The 20,993-nt window shown below is 45.3% G+C and overlaps 1 protein-coding gene across 4 annotated transcripts in view; it reads left to right on the top strand.

Annotated features, from left to right (window-relative positions):
* Positions 1–565: 565 nt before the first annotated feature.
* Positions 566–20,993, top strand: part of adam15 (ADAM metallopeptidase domain 15) — a 31,131-nt gene continuing 10,703 nt past the window's right edge. For all 4 annotated transcript variants that reach the window (XM_062538433.1, XM_062538431.1, XM_062538430.1 and 1 more), the window contains exons 1-14: positions 566–1,293; positions 3,333–3,436; positions 9,906–9,982; positions 10,941–11,019; positions 11,293–11,369; positions 13,787–13,997; positions 14,478–14,543; positions 14,923–14,994; positions 15,461–15,630; positions 16,013–16,097; positions 16,651–16,799; positions 17,328–17,505; positions 18,056–18,148; positions 19,129–19,324. In XM_062538433.1, coding sequence (XP_062394417.1) covers positions 984–1,293; positions 3,333–3,436; positions 9,906–9,982; positions 10,941–11,019; positions 11,293–11,369; positions 13,787–13,997; positions 14,478–14,543; positions 14,923–14,994; positions 15,461–15,630; positions 16,013–16,097; positions 16,651–16,799; positions 17,328–17,505; positions 18,056–18,148; positions 19,129–19,324 — 1,867 coding nt within the window. In that variant the 5' untranslated portion in view covers positions 566–983. The remainder of the gene's footprint in view (positions 1,294–3,332; positions 3,437–9,905; positions 9,983–10,940; positions 11,020–11,292; positions 11,370–13,786; positions 13,998–14,477; positions 14,544–14,922; positions 14,995–15,460; positions 15,631–16,012; positions 16,098–16,650; positions 16,800–17,327; positions 17,506–18,055; positions 18,149–19,128; positions 19,325–20,993) is intronic.

Below are 20,993 nucleotides of genomic sequence, written 5' to 3'. Positions count from 1 at the left end.
ATAAATGTAATGGATAAACACTGTTCTGTGAAAAGTGCATTTTCTGACAATATATCAAATCTAAATGGATAAATTCTTGTTGTTATTGTTTCAAAAAACAATGGATGATTTCCGGCACTTCAACATAGCCTGGTCTAGTATGAGCCAACTCCACTCCACTTTAGCCATTAGTCATAACTTCTGCACATCCGGATGTCTTCAAGCATCTCTCAGAATTTCTTTAGCTGATGCTGTTTTGCTGGATGATTGCCAATATCCCAGAGGATTTGTACACATTAGACAATAACAACATAATAGACCCACTTAGCATTCATGATGGATTAGTGTTTTTATATTATCATTATCTTAGAATACGTGTTGCGATATTTTCTTGAATAGATACATTAGAAATAAAACATGTATTCTTAAAAATAACATCTACCAGAAACATGACGCCACCTAAAGGAGGGTAAAGGGTTAAAAGCCGAAAGGAAATCCCGCCTAGTTGGTTTCTACGCAGCAAAATACGATTACACCATCCGAGTAAACAGTGTTCACTGAGTCCTCACATCACTGGCAGAGCGAATGTTGCTGGAATGTAAATTCGTTTTGAACTTACTTGGACAACCTGAGAAACTGGACACGGGATCGGACACAAAGTAACTTCACCGTCCCTTGGACCAGCAGATGGATTGTGGTATGCGTCAGCTGCGTAACCATGCTCAGGCGAAACGCGGTTTTAATGTGAAATTGCAAAATGTGACATTTCGCGTGATCAAAGCCGGTAGGTACAGTTGTATGCTGCCTCGTGGACGTTGTTTTGAGCAGACCGATTATTTTGCACATCGTCTCTAACACAGGACTCAGGAGCGTCTATGTTGTTTCAACGAGTCCATGGAAGTCCCACCTGTGTTTTACCCGTAGAATAAGGAGTCTGGACGATCAGCCGCAGTGGGGTCTAGACTGGGCATAGAGCTGGACTTGAAGATTGACCCTTGATTTCGATGACACTGGTTTCGAACACTAAAACGTCAACTATGATCCTTAGTGCCTGCGCAGTAGTGCTGCCACTTCGTGTCTTATTAACTGTGTTATTACTTCAGGGTACCCCTTGCGGTTTTCTGAAAGGTGCCCTGTCCATGACAGTGCTATTACCTTTGCAGAGCCGGTTAGAACTTTTCAATGACACTGAAGCGCCACAGCCTTTACATGTGGAAACAACAGACATTTCCCCTAGTATATTTACAGAGTCAAAAGAGGAGACCTCTCGACAACAAAATACAAGTTCAACAACGAGCCAGTCATTACATACAGGTATGACAATTTTGTTACTCATGACTTCTCTAGTTATTTTGCCTGTGTCCAGGAAAATATTGAAATATTTGTTTGCGATGAGTTTTTTTTTTTTTTTTGCAACAGCTCTAGACAGTTTAGGCGAACTTTACGCCACTGTTTGGATAATAAATTTAACTATAACTTACAGACAGACCCGTGCTTCCAGCGGGCCACATTAAATGCTTGAGGTATTACTTGCCTCAGGTGGCCTAATCCTAGCAAGTGCTCCACACACGAGGTCACCACATGGTGTGTCCATTCACCTAAAAGTGGCCAGACTGTGTTAGGTCATTGCTCCATATTTGTTTTTGATTGAGTTATTTTGAGGAGCTTTTATTATACAGTAGCTTACTCTGTCAGCCTGTACAGATTTCCAAGAATGAAAACGGTGCTGTCATAGTGCATTTTAGGAAGGCCCACACAACATCACTTGTAAGGTAGTAAGGTTAAGTACTGTGGCCTTTCAGAAGACCCTTTCAACAACACACAGCCATTCATAACCACAACAACAGCTGCCCTCTGCTCTGTACACTGGCTGTGTCACAGTGATAACCATTCTGTTGTGATTGAATGAGTTGCCTTAGTTCAGCTGTGACTAAGAACAGATGTGAGTGAGAGCGAGGCTTACTCAGACACAGGCACTGCACTGGTGCATGCATGTGTTATGAACACTACTGGCACCTGGCATATCTGTGCCACCAAGTAAAGCTGATCCAGTGTGGCCACTTGCTAAAACTTCAAATGGCTTAATAAAACCCAGTAATGAATTCTTACAGGTTGGATAGGTCTACTGGGCTCTTGGGAGTCGGCCAGACACACATTAAAATTCACAGCTTGAGTTTTCGTTTTTTTCGCCCACGGAGAAAACACTCTATTTGGAGTGTTCTCCGTGGGAAGGGAAAGGGGAAAAAAATCCCTGTGTGGAGTTTCCTCCAGGTTCTCTCTCTCTCCACACACACCCTGTTATTCTTACCTTATGGGACCTGTGTGGTTTCACTCCAGATTTGCAACAGTGGTGTTCAGTGTAGGCAGGTCCCTTTGGGTCCCTGTCAAGTCAAGGTTTGCGTCAGCTTTGGATAATGGGAGGCCATTAGCACCGCATTTGGCTCACTCTGACAATGACACGAGTGTTCCCATGGTTATAACCGACAAATCATGCCAAACACGTTTTCTGCTACTTTACCAAATTACCACATTTCATTTTGAGACAGGATGCACTGTCCTGCTGTTTTGCTTCTCAAAATGTACTTCAGTACTGTATTAAATGTACTATAATTAAGGATAATCAGCTCTTGAGGAAAAACACAAAAAAATAACCAAAGAATCCAACCAATATTTCAATATTTTACTAGCCTTGTCCAGTGGTCAGCTGGACGCACAGCAAACCAGATGAATGCTGACATGCTTTAGACCTGTCCAGTCTTTAGCCTAGTCTATCTGATGTCCTTGCACGCTTAAGCAACTTAATCATCCAATTGTTTCTTGGCCGCTGTCCGGCCGCCTTTGTTAGTGACGTGCTCACATGGGCCAAGTGTGCAGTGGGTCATTGCTGTACCTCTACCTTATCCTACTGTATGGTCTTTGTGCTGATGGTGCTGATGTCTACTTTTTAAAGTTACTCCTCCTTAAATCAAGTTCACCCGGTCATCTGAACGAAATATCTGAGACATTCAGAACAGCCCCCATCATTTATCACAGACATCTGATCATGTAATTAGCCAGGGTGCAGTTTTTATTTGAACTGAGCTGAACTTGACTGGGACAACATGATTGAAGCCATGAGTGCAGCTATGACGATGTTATCCACTATGAAACTGCATCTGGATGGCTTCCATACCACTGGCCAGGGCTTTGCTTCTACATTCAAGGGCAGTCAGCCATTTTCATTGACCAGCATCATCCATGATTTCAGTGTTTCTAGCTCAAAGCATGGAATTCTTGATGATCGTGATATGTAGTGCTTAAAAAAAAATGGTTAAACAATTCTTAAAATAAACTTCCTTCCTGTGAAATCCCAGACAATGATGAGCATCACCATGGAAGAAAAGCCAAGCCGCTGGAAAGGACGAAACCCTTTGCCATTGTGAATGGACACAGGAAGAGTCTAACAGAGGCTTTGCAGGTAAGAGGGGAAGATTCAAGGCACTTGTACTGATAATACTGGAGAGAGGACTGTAAAGAAAACTCTCCATCTCCTGGTTTGCACAGTGACTTAAATTATTCTCTAAACCAAAGCCTCAGTTAGTTTGTGTGATGCCCACAGTATGTCAATTGTGAAGGGAGAGAGAGAGAGAGAGAGAGAGAGAGAGAGAGAGAGAAGGAAATTATATTGTTGTTTAAAAACCTTCAACCAATTTCACTGTTGTTTAAGCAGGACGCTCAGAACAGTTATAAAGGGCCTAAGTCTAAGATGTCTCTGAGTAGCCGTGTCCGTTGCCATAGTTTTACTCTAATGATTCAAAGCCAAGTGTGACTCAAGGCTCAGTTAATCCACAATGAGTGCACTCAGTGGCTGGTGTCTTGCCGGGTGGAGAGAGGCAGAAAGGGGGGGAATTCTTCAGGATGTGACTTCAGGGCTCCTGTCAGCTGTGGGGGAAGTAGCCTAGTACCTCCAGAGTGGCCAGATTGTCCCTCTTCTCAGATCATGCTCATTTCTGCAGGAAGAAATGTCCACCGGCCCTGTTTCCTTCCTGCGCATGAGAGCAGAGAGGGAAGCCAGGTGGCACATTTTCCTCACCTCCATTCATGCACACACACGCACATACACAAACACACACACACACACACACACACACACACACACACACACACACGCGTGCGCGCGCACACACACACACACACACACACACACACACACACACACACACACAGGAAGGCAGAAAATAAATTATGACTATGTCCGATCGAGCCAGATCTTTTTGAATTCAGGGGGATGTGTGTGAGGACCAAACATTTTTTTTTTGTCTTCAGAAAAGGAAGTTGAGACGCAATGCAAGCGGAACTAGCAAGTGGGTCCAAATTCACATACATGCTGATTGGTCTCCTTTGGCGAAAGCACATGCAAGGTCTGTCTCATAGATGACAGTGGCTCAGTGGAGATTGGATTGCTATGTAGGCTGACTCACTTGCGTTAATGCACTCAGAGGGACGTGAGGGGGAGTGGTTCCCACAGACTCTCCATGGCCTCTTACTCATGCGTGGTCGCATTCTGGACGGGTGGGTTGTGGAGGATATTGTGACTGTGCGTCTCGTCCACATATGCATGTAATCAGTGCAAATGAGCTCAGCAAACACAGAGCTGTTTTTAGCCTTATTTTGAAACAGAAAACGGGAGCGAGGGAGAAAGGAAGGGTGGGTGGGGTTGTGTGGGGGGGTGGGTTGGCATGGGTGTGTGTCGCAAATATGCAGCCTACACCCTCATCAACACCCATCAGTTAAATAAAGCCTGCGCCTCACTCCATCCAAGGTATTCAAATGATAAAGATCATGCTGGTTATAGCCAAGACCTGACCTCACCTCGCTCTTGAATACACTAACATTCACTCCCAGTTAAACATTAGCGTGGTCGTACAAATATTACCACAATAAGGACAATACCCCACCATGATTAAAGGGAAGGGTTTAGGCGTGTTCCTGTTATGTAGGTTATATCAAAATGTGATCAGAAATGTGGGTTTGTGATGTTGCTAGCCACACAGAGGTGTATTGTGCCATTCGTGAATCAATGCAGCCTTGTTTCGGTTTGATTTCGCACGGCAGATAACCTCAGTGATCAAAAGACGCCCGGCTCGCCCACAGAGCGTCCCAATCAAAGCCCTCTGTGCCTGCTGCTACAGCACAAGGGCTGTTTTAACTCGCTCAAGGAATGGAGTGTAACTGTCCAATCTCACAGTCTGTGGGCTTCTCCTTTCTACAGCTCTACCACTGCCATGAGTCTCCATGTGATCTGTAGAGCTGTTTAACATTGCGGTCGTGGAGCCGCTAAACATACTGTGAGACATGGGGAGTGCACTTGCGCATACTTAAGCACTGATAGGCCGGCTCGTGCAGTCCATCTATTTCTCCCCCCCTCTCTCTCTCTCTCTCTCTCTCTCTCTCTCTCTCTCTCTCTCTCTCTCTCTCTGTCACACACACACACACACACAAACACACACACACACACACACACACACACACACACATACACACATACACACAGACACACAGACATGCACACACACTTACAGGTGGTGGTGGTGTGTGAGATGCCCCAGGGCACGCTACGTTAAGACGGATTATGGAGCAGAGCTCTAATCTAATTCGGGGGACGGTTCCATCCGTACTTAGTATGTATGTTCACCCACCACCCACCCCCCATCCCCTCGGGGCCACACCATCGAGGGAAGAGAGACGAGCAGAGGGAGCGGCTTGAGGACCGCTCCGCCTGATCCCCTTAAAACACCCAGAGAAAGTGACTGTGGAGTGACACCACAGCAAGTGAGGAGTTGGGCGCATGAGGTTAAGTTGGAACCACAGGGGGGCCTCTTTCTCTAACCAGATAACGCTGTGATTTTAATTACACAGAACAACAAATGTCACCCTAGCTTAGTCATTTGTAGCCTCAAAGAGAAAGCGGTTCCCCAGAAACTAGTTAAAATGTCATTACATTTTATTACTGAAGTCAATGGTAGTGGATTGGTATTGGCATTTTGTTGCATTGAGGATGGTCAGTTAGCAGAAGATAATCAAGGATGGATTTGACAAAAAAGACAGGATAACCGAACCCTTAGATGAACAAACAAGACAATTAACGGGGATGTGTCTGTTCTTTGGGAGGTATTTCCTATTCAGGGAGGGAACGCCATTGCGCTGAGACGCAAGGTGCTGTGTTGATGAAACACCCTCCACCCCACCCAGCTTCCCCACCTTCCCCACCTCCTCCGTTCTGTTATTCCCCTGCCCCTCCCCTTCCGGGCCTTTCTTCTCCTGCCTCGTCCCCTCCACGGCACAGCCTTGGGTGAATGGACCCCACCCAGCAGCCCTTTGGCAGTGAGCTCATCTTGCTGGAAAAAGCACATGTCCAGGGACATGACCTCATTGGGTAAGTGAGGTAGAGAGAGGGGCGGAAAGCGAGAGTGAGAGACACAGGCACAGAATGAGAAAGAGGCAGAGACGGAGAGAGAGAGAGAGTGAGAGGAAGAGAGGGGGGTGGAGTGAACGTGAGATGTAAGGAAAGGGGGATGGGGGTTGGAGACAGGGTGGATTGATGGATGGAGGGAGTGATATAGAGGAGGGAGGTGGGAAATAAGGACCAGCCAAGAGGGGATGCAGTGAGACTTAGATGAGGGGAATTTGTGGACGTTGATGATTCAAAGGAAAGGGGTGTGGAAGAGGATTTAACCACCCAGCCCTCAGTCATGGAATGAGCGAAAGCTATGAGACTCTTAAAGTGGGCTTGGGGAAGGAGAGAGTGGGAATGAGAGAGTGGGAAGGAGTAGTTCGATGGAAAGCACAGGAGCGAGGATGGGAAGAGGGTGGCTCCTGGCCAGATGTTTGGGTGTGATAACGTGCTAGTGCTAAGACCAGGCGCAGCGCAGGATGGGCCATTTTTCAGCGATGTCCAGCCCCACCCACCCCCTCCTTTTCTTCCCCATCCTCTGCCTCACCGTTGCCTCTCTGGGCTAATTCTCACCCCCTCCATCCTCCCCTCTCTGCTTCTGCCAAATGCAAAATTCAGATCCGCTTCAATACAAATGTCAACTTAAAATGACATCAATGAACATTGCTTTGGCATTAAACAGTTAAGTAAAGCATTATAGCATTAAAAAGAGTGGTCATGTTAGTTTACCCTCTGTACCTATCGCCTGGGTGGGTTTTTTTCTCTCTATTTCACCCTGAATAGTTTCGATGGCCTTGGTTGGTGTTCTAAAAAATAGTGGCTTTGGGTATTAGAGAGAGATTAGGATCCCTCATGTGGAGCTTCAGCTCAGGAAACAGCACCGTGGGCTCTGTTTTGGTCTGGGGCACAGGCTGCCCTTTGGACTTTCTATTCAACACCAGATGAATGTCAAGTTTGCTCTGCGGTGTTGTTCATCTAGTTGTTCAATTATCAGTGTTCGCTCTTTTTCTTTGGGTCGGATTTTGGAAGTGGTCATTTTCTGTGGTGGTTATGTGCAAAAAGGTGGTTTGTTTTCTGACGTCAGTTGGTTACAGTGCCCTCAACCTCAAGACAAGTTGAGGGGATCCCCCCCCTCCCTCTTTTTTGCATCACATTTCTCATTTCTCCTGCCTTGGTTCCATAACTATTCATGCTGAATTGCCAAGACTGTAGCCAGATGTCCACCCATTTACTTGATGTGTTTCGTGGTCATGGAAACACGCTCGAAACTGGGGACCCACCCAGTTCAAGTCAGTTACGTTCCCAGAAGATCTTTACTGAGGCCATCTGATAACAATAAAGTAAGGAAAAGGCAAAGGCTGCAAATAGTCATCTGTGGGCCTACCATCAATCAAAGGCCCTATTCTCTGAGAGTACCGTCTCTACTTACACAAGTTACCACTTTCATGGTTTCCTTAGATGTGGCTTGGAACTGTTTCAGCCCAACCACTGTGAACAATCCTCTGGGATCTCGCTTGATAGATTTGTGTTGTCGCCTACCACTAAGTGACATTGTGAGGCCCAGCAAGGCCAGATAATGTAAAGCATGGCAAGTCCTGACTCTTTGCTGACTTTTCCCCTCCTGACATTCTCCTTGAAGGGCTTGCGTCTGTGGCGGCTACTCTCCGGCAGCTGTTTGCTGCTCATGTGGATTTATCTTTCTCTGGGGGGTTTAGGGGAGGACAGACGGAATGCTCTCACTCTCTCTCTTTCGCCGCCATAAAGCCATTTGTGTTGCTCTGTTTGCGCTTGCTTCCCTGCGCTCGGAGACAATGCGCCAGTCTCAGCAGAGGCCATCCTTTTCCTCGCTCGATCTGTCCGCCGGACGGTCCGCCTGCTCATGTGTCTGTGTGTCTGTGTGTCCGTCTGCCTGAAAGAGGTTTTTGTCCGGGCATGCCAGGGCAGTTCCCAGAAGCCTGCCCCCCCCCCCCCCCCCCCCCGGCAGGGAAGAGCAGGAAGCCATCAGCCGTTTGGGCAGCGGGGCTGCAGGAAGCCTTGGCGTTTCACTTTTGTCATCCCCCAACGGTGACCAGGCTGCGTTGAATGGCAGGAAGAGGTGTTGAGAGCAGGTCCAGCCCGCAGCCTGGCTGGAGACCTAGGGACCCTGAGAGCCGTAACTGTGGGGGTGGAGGGCTTTAAGTGTGTGTGTGTGTGAGTGTGTGTGTGTGTGTGTGTGTGTGTGTGTGTGTGTGTGTGTGTGTGTGTGTGTGTGTGTGTGTGTGTGTGTGTGTGTGTGTGTGTGTGTGTAAGACTGACTTTACCCGTTTCCTGTTTTAGCTAACTGAAACGAAAGCACAGGAAAGAGGCATGTGTGGATGTGGGACAGCATGGCTTGTCATCGGAGGGCTGGTTCGTGGTTTAGAGGAGAGAATGTGTGTGTGTGTGTGTGTGTAAAGAGAGAAGAGTGTGTGTGTGTGTAAAGAGAGAAGAGTGTGTGTGTGTGTAAAGAGAGAAGAGACAAAGAGGGATGTGTGTTTGTTGCCATGCTGCCTGAAGTTAAAGAGGTCAACAGATTCTCAGTCAGCAGCCAGTTCAGCAGATCTAAACCTCCAGTGGTGCTTAACGTGCTTACGCTTGGCGCTTGGTGGAGACTTCGAGGGCAGCAAGTTTAGGAACCACCTAGGCGTCAACTATTCTTGCATTCCTGACAACTCCTCTTTAGACTTGAAGTATGGTGCAAGGCAATGGTATCCTGAAATGGGCTATGTCTGGTAGACGATTGTTTGGCAAGCTCAGGATCATCCAGGTGGATTGGTCGCAAATCCAATTAGGAGTTACACAAGAATAAAGTACAGTTTTACCACAAGGTAAATATTGTAGCACACAGAGGTGTGACCTCTGTAAGGGTTTGTCTAAATGTAACCACTACCCAGCGATGACCTGCTTAGAATACAGTTGCTATGGCTCAAGTGAGCTATAATTAATCTGTTGTACTCTAATCATGAGAGCACCATGTTGAGAAACCTGTTAGCAATTAAAAATCAACATGAAAAGAAATAGGATTTATCTAGAAGTGTAACAGGCTAAATGTTCTAATTAGACCGTACCCTCAAAAGCTGTTCAGATTTCATGCATCGATGAAACAGACAGTGTTTGTTGTGTGATTAAATGGGGGGTTTTGTTTGTTTGTCTAATCACTGCATTCGCTGACCTCAAGAGATCAAGTAGCGTTGCTGAATCAACCAGCTGACCTCCCCAACAGCGCCAAGAGTGAAAGCATGGGCTGCGTCTCACACATGGCATGAACTGGGACTGTAGCCTTAACTGAACTGAACTGGCGTGTGTGTGTGTGTGTGTGGCTGTAACTAACCTGAAGGTGCATGCGTGCGTGCGTGAGTGCGTGCGTGCGTCCCTGTCCGTATCTGTGTCTGTCTGTGTGTCTGCATACAGTATCTGTGTATGTGTCAGTGATTGACCTTAAGGTGTGTGTGTTTCTGTGTGTTTGTCCATGCAGAATGGCCACCCAGAGAAGCTCCAGTGTGGCCTTAAGGTTGGAAGCAGGGTCTACCTGCTGGACCTGGAGAAAAATCAGTAAGTACTCCCACCTAGGTTGCATGATAATAATAATAATAATAATAATAATAATAATAACAATACAATGTATAATAATAATAATAATAATAATGATAATAATTGTAAACTTTATTTTTATTGCATCTTTCATACACTGAGTGCAGGTCAAAGTTGAGCATTTAACACAGCAATAGAAAAACAAACCACAACAAATAAACCAACAAAACAATAACTAGAACATCAAAGAAGTAAATAGGAAGGCCCTGTAAATAGCAGCAGTAGAATGAGAAGAAATGGGCTACAAGATACAAATGAGTTAACTGAAAGCTCTCATATACAAGTTTTCAGATATTTTATAAAGATGTTTACATGAATTTGCCTGTTTGATGTAAATATTCAGGGTGTTCCATAGCGTTGGTGCATAGTGGATAAAATCAGCTTCTTTGCTTAGCTTGTGGAGCACGCACAATTAAAAGATTAGCATTGGAAGATATAAGGTTTTTTTTGTGGTTGATAAGATATTAAAAGCTCAGAGAGACATGAAGGTGCTATACCATTTAGAGCTTTGTAAGTAATTAACAGAACCTTAAAATCAATTATATGGTACTTGGTCTGACTTTGCTTGGCTTTACTGTACTCACTTCAAATGACTAATAAGGGGCCAATTAGTAAAGGGACCAATAGTAAAGCACCATGTTCTGGACTCAGTTGAGGACATTAGATGTATAGCCTTGAGCCTTTGAAGTGAAATACAACACAGCGAAGCTGTTCACTTTGACTCTACATCATGTAGTCCGTGGTGATGGGACCCAGACTCCAGCATTCACTACCCTGTCCTGTCCTGACCCTTCACCTCTGTCACGACTGCCTTATGCTCTCACCGCCTGTTTTTCCCAAAGTCTTTAAATACTGATTCTCATGCATGTATTGTACTTTAAATTGTTCAATAAACATCCACTAATCTTTGTTCCCTCAGAGATCTCCTGCCCAAACCACCAAATGTATTCTACTACCTCCCAAATGGAACAGGGGTTGCCATGGACCAGAGCCCTGTGGTAAGTCTACGAGCCAGAGCCATATTTATACGGGAAAGAAACACTCTGATTCCCAAATATTCAATTATCTCCGTTAAGCATGCCTGCTATTATATCCACTGTTGTTCTTATAGATAATTATAGTATTATATGTTATTATGCCAGGAGTAAGCATAATATGACTTCTGTTTGAATATGAGGGTCAGAACAGGCTAGCAGGGATTGCAGTGATATCTTAGACGTTTGTAGTGAATGTCAGAAACGTGTTCACGCTGAACGTCTCTCTGATCCCAGATTCACTGTTACTACCACGGTTCTGTGAGAGGATTTCCTCAGTCGCGAGTGGCTCTGAGCACCTGTGCTGGACTCAGGTAAGAAGATCTTAGTGTCCATTTAACCGTTAAAGTGAAGGTTGTAACAGTGTCATTTTGTGAATTTCATTGAATGAAAACATTGATCTACCTCACCAGATTTGGTACGCAAAGCCGTGGCATTCTTTTTTATGCATCACTGAACAATTGCTTCTCTCTTGCCCTTCTAGGGGGTCATTGTGAGTCCATTCAAGTTCATATCAGGTTCAAATAGTTCATGTGCATTTTACTAACTCTCCACCTACTACCACAGATTCTCTTGAGGCCACTTGTATTCGTCTTAGTGTTGCATAGGGAAGGTACTGTGTGAGTTTGAATGAAAGGATTCAGGCAATATCCCTGTCATATATGTACTGAATACAGTGTTATGTAGTTGGTGAAGCTGGCCTTATGTGAAGGTATGTGTCTATCCTCTAACCTTAATCTTGGGTCATCTCAGCCCTAAGGCTTACGAACAGAGCAGTGAATGTCAGTGAATGGGGCCAGCTAGGTCGAGGAAACGTGAGTCGCAAGAGCGTGTGCCGGCTGCGGGTCACACTTCCATCTTCCGTAATGCAATCCGGATTAAAACGAGAACATTAGAGCTGAGTACTAATCTCACTTTTTAAAACAACACGGGGCACCTCTGGCCATTGCCATTAAAGTATTGAATAAAGTATTGGCCCACCTGGATGAAGTCCATGGAATATTCTTAGCTTGGCAGAGAAAAAAAGTAGCAACAAACTTCCCACACACAACCCTAGAAGCGCTCACTCACGTGCATGTGTCTCTCATGCAGGACTCAGTCATCAGGACATATCAATTTACCTTGCTGTTAAAAAAACATGGCAGGGGGAGCGCTGTGGCGCAGCAGGCTACAGCGCTTATACCACATACGGGTCCGAGTGCCCATGGGGACCCAGGTTTGAGTCCGGCCTGCGGTCTTTTCCCAGTCCCACCCCATCTCTCTCTCCCACTTACTTCCTGTCTCACCCTTCACTGTCCTCTACAAATAAAGGCAAAAAAGCCCCAAAAAATATACTTAAAAAAAAACAAAAAAAACATGGCAGCATGGCATGGCAGCTGGAGTCTAGTGATTGTTCTCAGAGAAGGCCGTGGAGGACAGACAGCAGAATACTGAAATAGCAAATCCCTTATTGTCACTCAATGTGTGACATTACCCCCTAATGTATGATTGGTGATTTGCTGATGTTGCTGATTTGTTTATCTTTTCGTTCTGAAGTACATAAAAGTACTATTTTATATATATTTTGGATCTGACCATCAGAATGTTAAAAGTAAAAAAGGAAGAACTGCAGTGATCAGGAAGGCATTTTAGCCAGGATTAATGCAATATACAGTACAGTAGGGCATCGCGTGATAGTTAGCCTACCAGAATCTTTCAGAAAATACACATAGCGTCTTGTTGACATTTGGAAATGCAGCCAGTAGTTGCACATGTTGTTTGTGCAGAATACTTCAGGCTTTTGGCCTCCAACTCTCTTTTTTATAAACAGGAAGTGCACTCTTCCTCTCTCTTTCCCTCTCTCTCTCTCTCTCTGCTCCCAACAATGATGTCATTCTACTGAGTCAGCTTTCAGGATCTCTCTTCTCTTCTGTTAGTTGTTGATATATTCAGTTGTGAACTTCAAAGACCCTCTAGATAAGGGGTGTCCAAACTACGGCCCGCCACGCACTTTAAAGCGGCTCGCCGAGCATGCATTACTTTATCATAGATCTGGCCCGCCACAGTTAGGTTTTCATTGGTTATGGCCCACTGGCCAATTTTCAAGACCCAATGTGGCCCTTGAGCCAAAAAGTTTGGACACCCCTGCTCTAGATGTTGTGATGCCAATTGCCCCTGACAGAGCAACAGAGGTAGAAGTGGAGCAGGGGACCAAGTTCAGTCAGCTTCAGGGACTGAGACCATAAGTACTTTCTAAGCTCACTCTATTCAGCTTGTTCAACAGAGAGCCTCACTCACCGGATTTGTTTTTTTTTTCTTGGCGTAGCAGATAAACATACTTTGGAATATGACTGGACAGAAAGACTGGACAAAAATCCCCATGACACAGTTGTTTGTTTTTGTGTTATTGTTGTTATTTGTGTTTGTATTTGTGTATGTAAAGCATCTACTCCGATACAAACATAGGCATCAATCCAGCAATATTTGGCCAAGGGGATTGTGTTTTTCAACCAATATCTATTTCCAAACCATCTTGCAGTTTTGTGGAATATACTTATCCCCAGTGTGTACGTCCCCTTGGAAAGAAGAAGAAACAGTGATAGCATTCTTCAATAATTAATTTTTCAGAAAACATTCTCTTCTATTTTGATCATACACACTTCCTCTGAAATGCATCGTTGATCAACATCAGCTCAGACATGAAAGGTCTCCAAGAGCTCGGTTTATTTGTTTATTTTTCTTTCCACCAAAGGGGGGTGATTGTCATCAACTCCACCCTGAGCTTTGAGCTGCAGCCAGAGGAGGACGACGAGTGGGATGAAAGCGGCGAGCAGAGCGGAGGCTTCGAGGAGGAGGGGATGCACCTGCTGTACCCCACCCACCAGCGGATCCCCTCTCCAGGGGGATGCGGGGTCTCCCACACCCCTGTACCCCCCCTCTACGCCCCACCACAAGTGCACCGGGTAAAGGGGCTCATGTTCAGGGGGGGTGTTGAGATATTGTGTTTGGACACGGTGTGTGCTTTCTTTCAGTGTGCTGAGCTTGTATACAATATGTGTAAATGCAAGCACATGTTGGCATTTATCTGTTTGTGTGTTTGTCTTCATGTGTTTGTTTCCCTTCACTCTGTGGTTATTTGAGTGCACTTTTGTGTGCCCCATGCATGCATGTCCGGTTCGTGCATGAGTTTCTGTGTTGTTGCATGGTACTATGCGCACAGGCTGAAACAGCTGTATGTGTATGTTTGTGTGTGTGTTTTTTTGTGTGTTTTTGCATGCTTATGTGCATGTGTTTGTGTGTGCATGTTTGCGATCATATGAACATACAGTATAGTACATATACTGTGTGGTTATTTTTTGCTTATGCAATTGGTCGTAGATTATTTCACTCAGTCACAACAAGTAGCGACTGCTCGGTTTAACTCATTGCCTCTCTTGCCACAGCACAAGAGGGACATCCTGTCTGAGACCAAGTACATTGAGCTGGTGCTGGTGGCAGACCATAAAGAGGTGAGAGGACACTTTCCCTCACAAACAAATAAACATAAACTTTCAGAAGGTGAAATGGCGTGTCAGGCTGCTGTGCAAGCTCATATGAAGCTTAGCACTTCTTCACTCCCATCATCTCACTTCTCATGTCTGCCTGGGGCCCTGCCACATTGATCAAAGCTTCTGCACAAGCTGTGAATATTGTGAAAAGAAAGTGTGTGAAGTGTTTGCCTAGCAGGGTGCTGTGTCTGTCAGTTAGTGATGCCCCTTACTTAGATAGGCTTTTGCTGTGACAGTAGCAATCTGCTGAAAAGTTTTATCCTTGCTCATTTTGGAGATCACACACACGATAGCTTGTGGGTTTGTAGTCATCAGGTCATGCCATGTTTTTCTTACACAGTTCTTGAACTACCAGAGGAGTAATAAGACGATGGTCTATAGAATGCTGGATGTGGCCAACCAGGTGGATTGGGTAAGCCCTGTCCTGTTGTTTACATGTTCTGTATGATTATCCATGAGCCATGTTCTTAAATGTTTTATTAAACAACCAAACAAAAATTTAGCCACAGACTTCTCTGACAACTTTTCAGAAGGTTACGAGTTAAAGATGAGTGTCACCTGTCACAATCACAATATATTTTGGTCGATACTGAGATCACGACTATTTAACTACGCCATGATTTTGTAAATGCCATCCATTATCTAAATGTTCAAAAAAGGATTTCATTGTTAATATTGAATATAATTCATCTGAAACACAGATGAAAAATAATTGTAAAAAAGTGTTATACACAACCACTGTTACAGAAAATAACTCAAGACAAAAGAAACGCATCTGTTGCAAGTGCAATGGCACAGAGGCAACGTTCACAATATGATTCCCTCCTTATGTTTTGTCCTGTCATGTTGATTGTCATATTTTGATTGTCCTCTTGCAGTTCTACAGACCCTTGAATGTGCGTGTAGCTCTCCTTGGTCTGGAGATCTGGAGCGACCAGGATAAGATCCAGGTGGACAAGAGCCCCACAGACACCCTCAACCGCTTTCTGGAGTGGAGGACACGAGAGCTGCTTCCAAGATTGCGCCATGACAACGCCCAGCTTATCATGTGAGTGAGATGTTTCTCCTTCGTCCCCAAGAGGGTCTGTTTTCATTAATGTGCTCTAGTTTAGAATGCTTTGTTTTCTGTTCCTGCATGCAGTGTTGAGTGTGCTACTTTTAGACACAAACAGGAACTTTTTCATGGTGTATCAATGAGCAATTTTACATGCACTCTAAAAAATTATTATTATCGGGTTTTTGTAGTTATCTAGTAATTCTAGTGTTCAATAATAAACCGGAATAAACCAATATTCATTGCCTGCTTACTGCCGTTATCGGTTTATACAAAATCCTTTTAACACACCTACTGTAGGTTTCTGTCAATATTCAGTGTTTATGTAAACACACTCACTGTGAGACTGTGTCTGACTGGTGCTGTGTCTTTCCAGGGGGGATTCATTTGACGGAACAACAGTGGGAATGGCGTCCCAGTCGTCCATGTGCTCCAAGGACAGATCTGGAGGGGTCAATGTGGTGAGTTCGTGGAGTGATCGATGGAACTCACAAATGACTCCTGTCCGTCTGTTCCAAACGGAGACACATAGGATATTGTTATATAGCGGTTTATTATCAGCGCTTGCCTTCTGTCTAAACCATATTTCTCTTTTTACCTCCGCCAAGGAGGTTATGTTTTACATCGGGGTTTGTTTGTTTGTCTGTTTGTCTGTCTGTCTGTTTGTTAGCAAGATAACTCAAAAAGTGATGGATGGATTTCGATGACATTTTCAGGGAAGGTCAGAAATGACCCAAGGAAGAAACGATTACATTTTGGGAGTGATGCGTAACACCGTCGGGATTCCAGAGCCGAATAGTTTGAATAGTTTAGGTTCAAATGTATGACAGCCTAGGAAGAACAATACAGGCGGAGGTCTGTGCTCTCTGAGTGCTTGTCTAGTTTGCTTTTAATTTCTTGTTTATTCTCTTTCTCTCTCCCCATCCCCTTTCTCTCTTCTTCTCTTCCCATCTTCTCATCCTCTCTCTCTCTCTCTCTCTCTCTCTTGCTCCCTTTCTCCGTCTCTCCCTGCAGGACCACCTGGTCAGTGTGCTGGGCGTGGCCTCCACGGTGGCCCATGAGCTGGGCCACAACCTGGGCATGACCCACGACACGGCAGAGCGCCGCTGCCAGTGCCAGAACGAGCGCCGCATGGGCGGCTGCATCATGGAGCCCTCCACGGGGTGAGTGACCACTGACCAGACCACTCAGGGAGACGCCACTGACCCCTGGAGGGCTCTTCAACTTGGAGCACAGCCTGAACATTTAAGTTCTCAAGGCTTAGGCCTACGTACATGTAGCCCTGTGAGGCTCTCTATGTAATGTGATCCATTTGATCATGATTTTGTTAACAATTCATAGACATTTCACAATTCATTACTCTACAATTCGGCCTCTTGTTTTTTGATACCTTTTTGATAGAGAGGTTTTCTGTTCATTGAAAGTGGAGAGGTCACCTTTGACGTGTGGTTGCCACGATACTGACCGACATAATGGAGTGTTCCAGACATCACCAACAAGAAAAACTTCTATGGCGTTTCAGTGTGGACACTTAATGCATTTTTTTTAAAAAAAGATGAAAACTAGAATGTGGACAGAGATCATGAGTAGTTTGATTTACCCGGCTGAATGGCCCTTCGCCTCCACTTGATGTACTGTAGCCATGTTGCCCTCCTGGTGTTACAGTAAGTCTGTCTGCTTCCCCTCCCCAGCCTAATGCCAGGTCAGCTGTTCAGCAGCTGCAGTGCCAGAGACCTGTCCCTCAGTCTGCTCCACGGCGGCGGGATGTGCCTCTTCAACGTGCCCCAGCCCGAGGAGCTCCTGGGCGGCCCGCGCTGTGGCAACCTGTACGTGGAGAAAGGCGAGGAGTGCGACTGTGGCCTTCTGGATGTAAGTGTGATTTTGCCGGATTCTCAGCTGATGTCAACGTTGCCAGTTGCCATGCAAGGTGTTTTACCACATTTATCACATTGTGAAAGATAAGAAAGTATTTGCCTCAAACCAATGCTTTAAATATGACACAATTGCTTTGTGTGAAGATATAGAGAATATATCACACCACTTGCTAATTTGCTTGTGGTTTGTCCACTTAAGAAGTAGTTTATTATTTTCATACAGTAGACCAACATATTTTCATGGCTCATTCATTCATAAGTCTCAGCATTAGCCAGGTGGCAAAGAAAAAAGGTACTACTGTACCTTAAAATGTGCTACATATAATATGATGTAAATCTAAGGAAGAAATAAATCTTGTTTAGCACCACCACTGCAGCTGAAGAAGTGTACAGTATAAGCCTGTCAAGATTTCTGTCTGGGGTACAGTATGTCTGTGACCAGTCTGCCGCTACCTTGAGTCAACAGAGTGGCAGGGTCTGAAGTCCACAGAGCTGTCTGACCTCCTTAGTGATTGTTATCCCACGACCCATGTGTTTGTTTTCAGGAGTGTAATGACCCTTGCTGCAATGCCAGCACGTGTAAGCTGATGCCCGGTGCCCAGTGCTCTTCTGATGGGATCTGCTGTGAGAACTGCAAGGTGAGCTTGGGATGGGAGTCTCTTCATGGACATTCCATGAACGTTCCACCTTTTAACATTAACATAGTCAAGCAGTGGCAGACTTTCTTTGTTCCTTGTTTTCCTTTTGTCATTTCACCTGCACTTTAATGCTACTATTTGGACCTTTTGTTAAGCCACTCATGTTCCTGGAATGATTTTAGATTTTTTTCAAACAGAATTGCTAGTAAGTCTCCTCTGGCCTACTACTGCCGTCTGCCAGCTGTCCTCACCGGCTTTATAGCTAAACACTGTTCTGGGTCAACTAGTCTGTGTTTTCAATGAATTTATTGTGTTCAAGGAACCACCATGCAGTGAGAGTAAATAGACCTAAGACCCTTTCCTAAAAAAAAAGCTGCCATCTTTGCCCATATAAGGAGATCCGGTATCTTGAGATTTTTCCTGTGGTTTTTGAATTAACGCACCTGTTAAACTCGTGGAGGAAGAAATCAGAAATGCAGACGTTTTGCTCTACACACTTTTTGCCTTCAAGTGGATGCTGTGATCTTTGGCATGTTAAGAAGGCACACTTTGAATTTTGCTACCCCAGAGCTAACTTGCAATGCAACTTGCCATAGGTACAGTAGTTAGCTTCAATTAATACCAGGATCTCCTTATATGGGCAAAGATGGCAGCCTTGGTTACTTTTTTGTAGGCTAACTTCAGAGGTCTTATAATGCTGAGGATACTACCAGGTCTCTATCATCTTTGTCACCCAATATGCCCCCTTCCAGTCCCGGGGCCTCTGTCATTCGTCTTTTTATCTATCCTCCCTTCCTTCCTCGGTCCTCGTTCCCACTGATCTAGATAAATAATGATGGGGCGGCAACAATGGGATAGTCTATCCAGTGTTCTATATAGATCAGTGGGAACAAGCCTGCAGGACCGAGCATTGAGGATCGAGGATCGAGGGCCCAGGTAATCACACCCGATCACCTGTCTCCACTTTGCTGCTTCTACAGCTTCGCGTGGCGGGCTCGGTGTGTCGAGATCCGCTGGGCGAGTGCGACCTCCCAGAGTACTGCACCGGCACCACGCCCTTCTGCCCCCCCAACGTCTTCCTGCAGAACGGGGAGCCGTGCGAGGGCGGCGCCTCCTACTGCTACAGCGGCGTCTGCGCCAGCCTCAACGCCCAGTGCCAGATGCTGTGGGGTCCCAGTGAGTATCGCGGCCATTTCCTTTTTTTTTTTGTATATTTTTTGGGGCTTTTTTTGCCTTTATTTGTATAGGACAGTGAAGGGTGAGACAGGAAGTAAGTGGGAGAGAGAGATGGGGTGGGACTGGGAAATGACCGCAGGCCGGACTCGAACCTGGGTCCCCGTGGGCACTCGGACCCATATGTGGTATGAGCGCTGTAGCCTGCTGCGCCACAGCGCTCCCCAATATCGCGGGCATTTTTATCGAGGCGCTGAAAGTGGAGTTCTGTTAGCCTGACCAGCCATGACCCACATCAAGATGTAGGGTCTGGGAACTCAATCGGAGGGGTGGGATTGACAGTTATCTTTCAAATTCCCTCTCCACGCAATAGGATAACGCTAAAGGAATCATCTTCTTGTTCTCAAGTAGCAGGATGTGTAAACCGTCGCAACTTCTGGTTGCATATCATTCACCATTATGATAAGTTAAGCCTGCCCACCGACTCTATACACGATGTGATTGGTCCGGTGATTCTTCCATTTCCCAGCTCCCAAGCTCTACGGAGCGTTGCTAGACTGCCGCTAGGGGCGTCTACAGTAGATTTCTAGGCTAGAGTTCTGTAGGTTTAGACTTGTCTTGAACACAGACACATGGCTCTCCTCCACTGGCTTGCATTGTGTTTCATACAACGCTACACGTGACACAATTGGTATTCACAAGAAAACCGGTCCATCACTAGCTGGTTCTCATGCTAAGTTTACTGTATCTGACGACCCAGGGCATAAGGCTTTTTTGACATCATGCAAAAATCGCACGGTACCTTGCAGTGGACGGAAAGATCAGTTTAGCACTGATCCACATATCCAAGAAAAGGACAAATGTCTGTCTGTCTATCTCTCTCTCTCTCTCTCTCTCTCTCTCTCTCACACACACACACACACACACACACACTCTCTCTCTCTCTCTATCTCTATTTCTCTCACTCAAACATGCACGCATGCATCTGGAGAAGTTGTCAGGCACTTCAAAGAGAGTATAACTATGGAAGCACACTACACTGCTCTCCACATTCATTTATATACTAATGACACGATTACTGTGGTATGTGCATTGTGTGGAGTGAAAATCAGGCCATTCCAGCTGCAGGGATCTAGCTCTGTGAGAACCAAGCTGTGTCGTATTAAAAAAAGTCTCTGGGCTGTTTGTCCTGAGGTAGAATAGCTGAACATATGATCTCACTGGTGACTCACAGGCATTCACATCCTCTGACTAGGAAACCTTGACTTGCTGACAACGTTTTGAATAATTGATACAAATTTGAGAGCAGGCTGTTTGGGTGGGGTTGGGTACTACACAGTATTGTGATGCAGTGAGTATTAAGTAAATTAACTGAAGTTGTTTTCCACAAAAGAGCAGTGAACTAATTGAACAGTTTTGGGCTCATTACTGAAAGTTATTTTCCACAAAAGAGCAGTGAACTATTTAGACTGTTTTGGGCTCGTTCATTTATAGCTTGGGTGCAGCCGAACTTTAGCCCCACCTACATAGGTACACAAAACACTTTTGGCCTGGATGGTGTTTGTAACATAAAAATACACTGGTGAATCATCCGCAGTTATAAACATACTTTATTTAAGAAGGAAGCCGCATAATAACGATGTTTTGCTGCTGTACTGTTAGGACTAGCTCT

Source organism: Sardina pilchardus, chromosome 6 (genome assembly GCF_963854185.1).
Source record: "Sardina pilchardus chromosome 6, fSarPil1.1, whole genome shotgun sequence".
Classification (NCBI taxonomy): Eukaryota; Metazoa; Chordata; class Actinopteri; order Clupeiformes; family Clupeidae; genus Sardina; species Sardina pilchardus.
The sequence above is the reverse complement of the archived record's forward strand: the minus strand, read 5'-3'. Positions and strand labels throughout refer to the sequence as shown.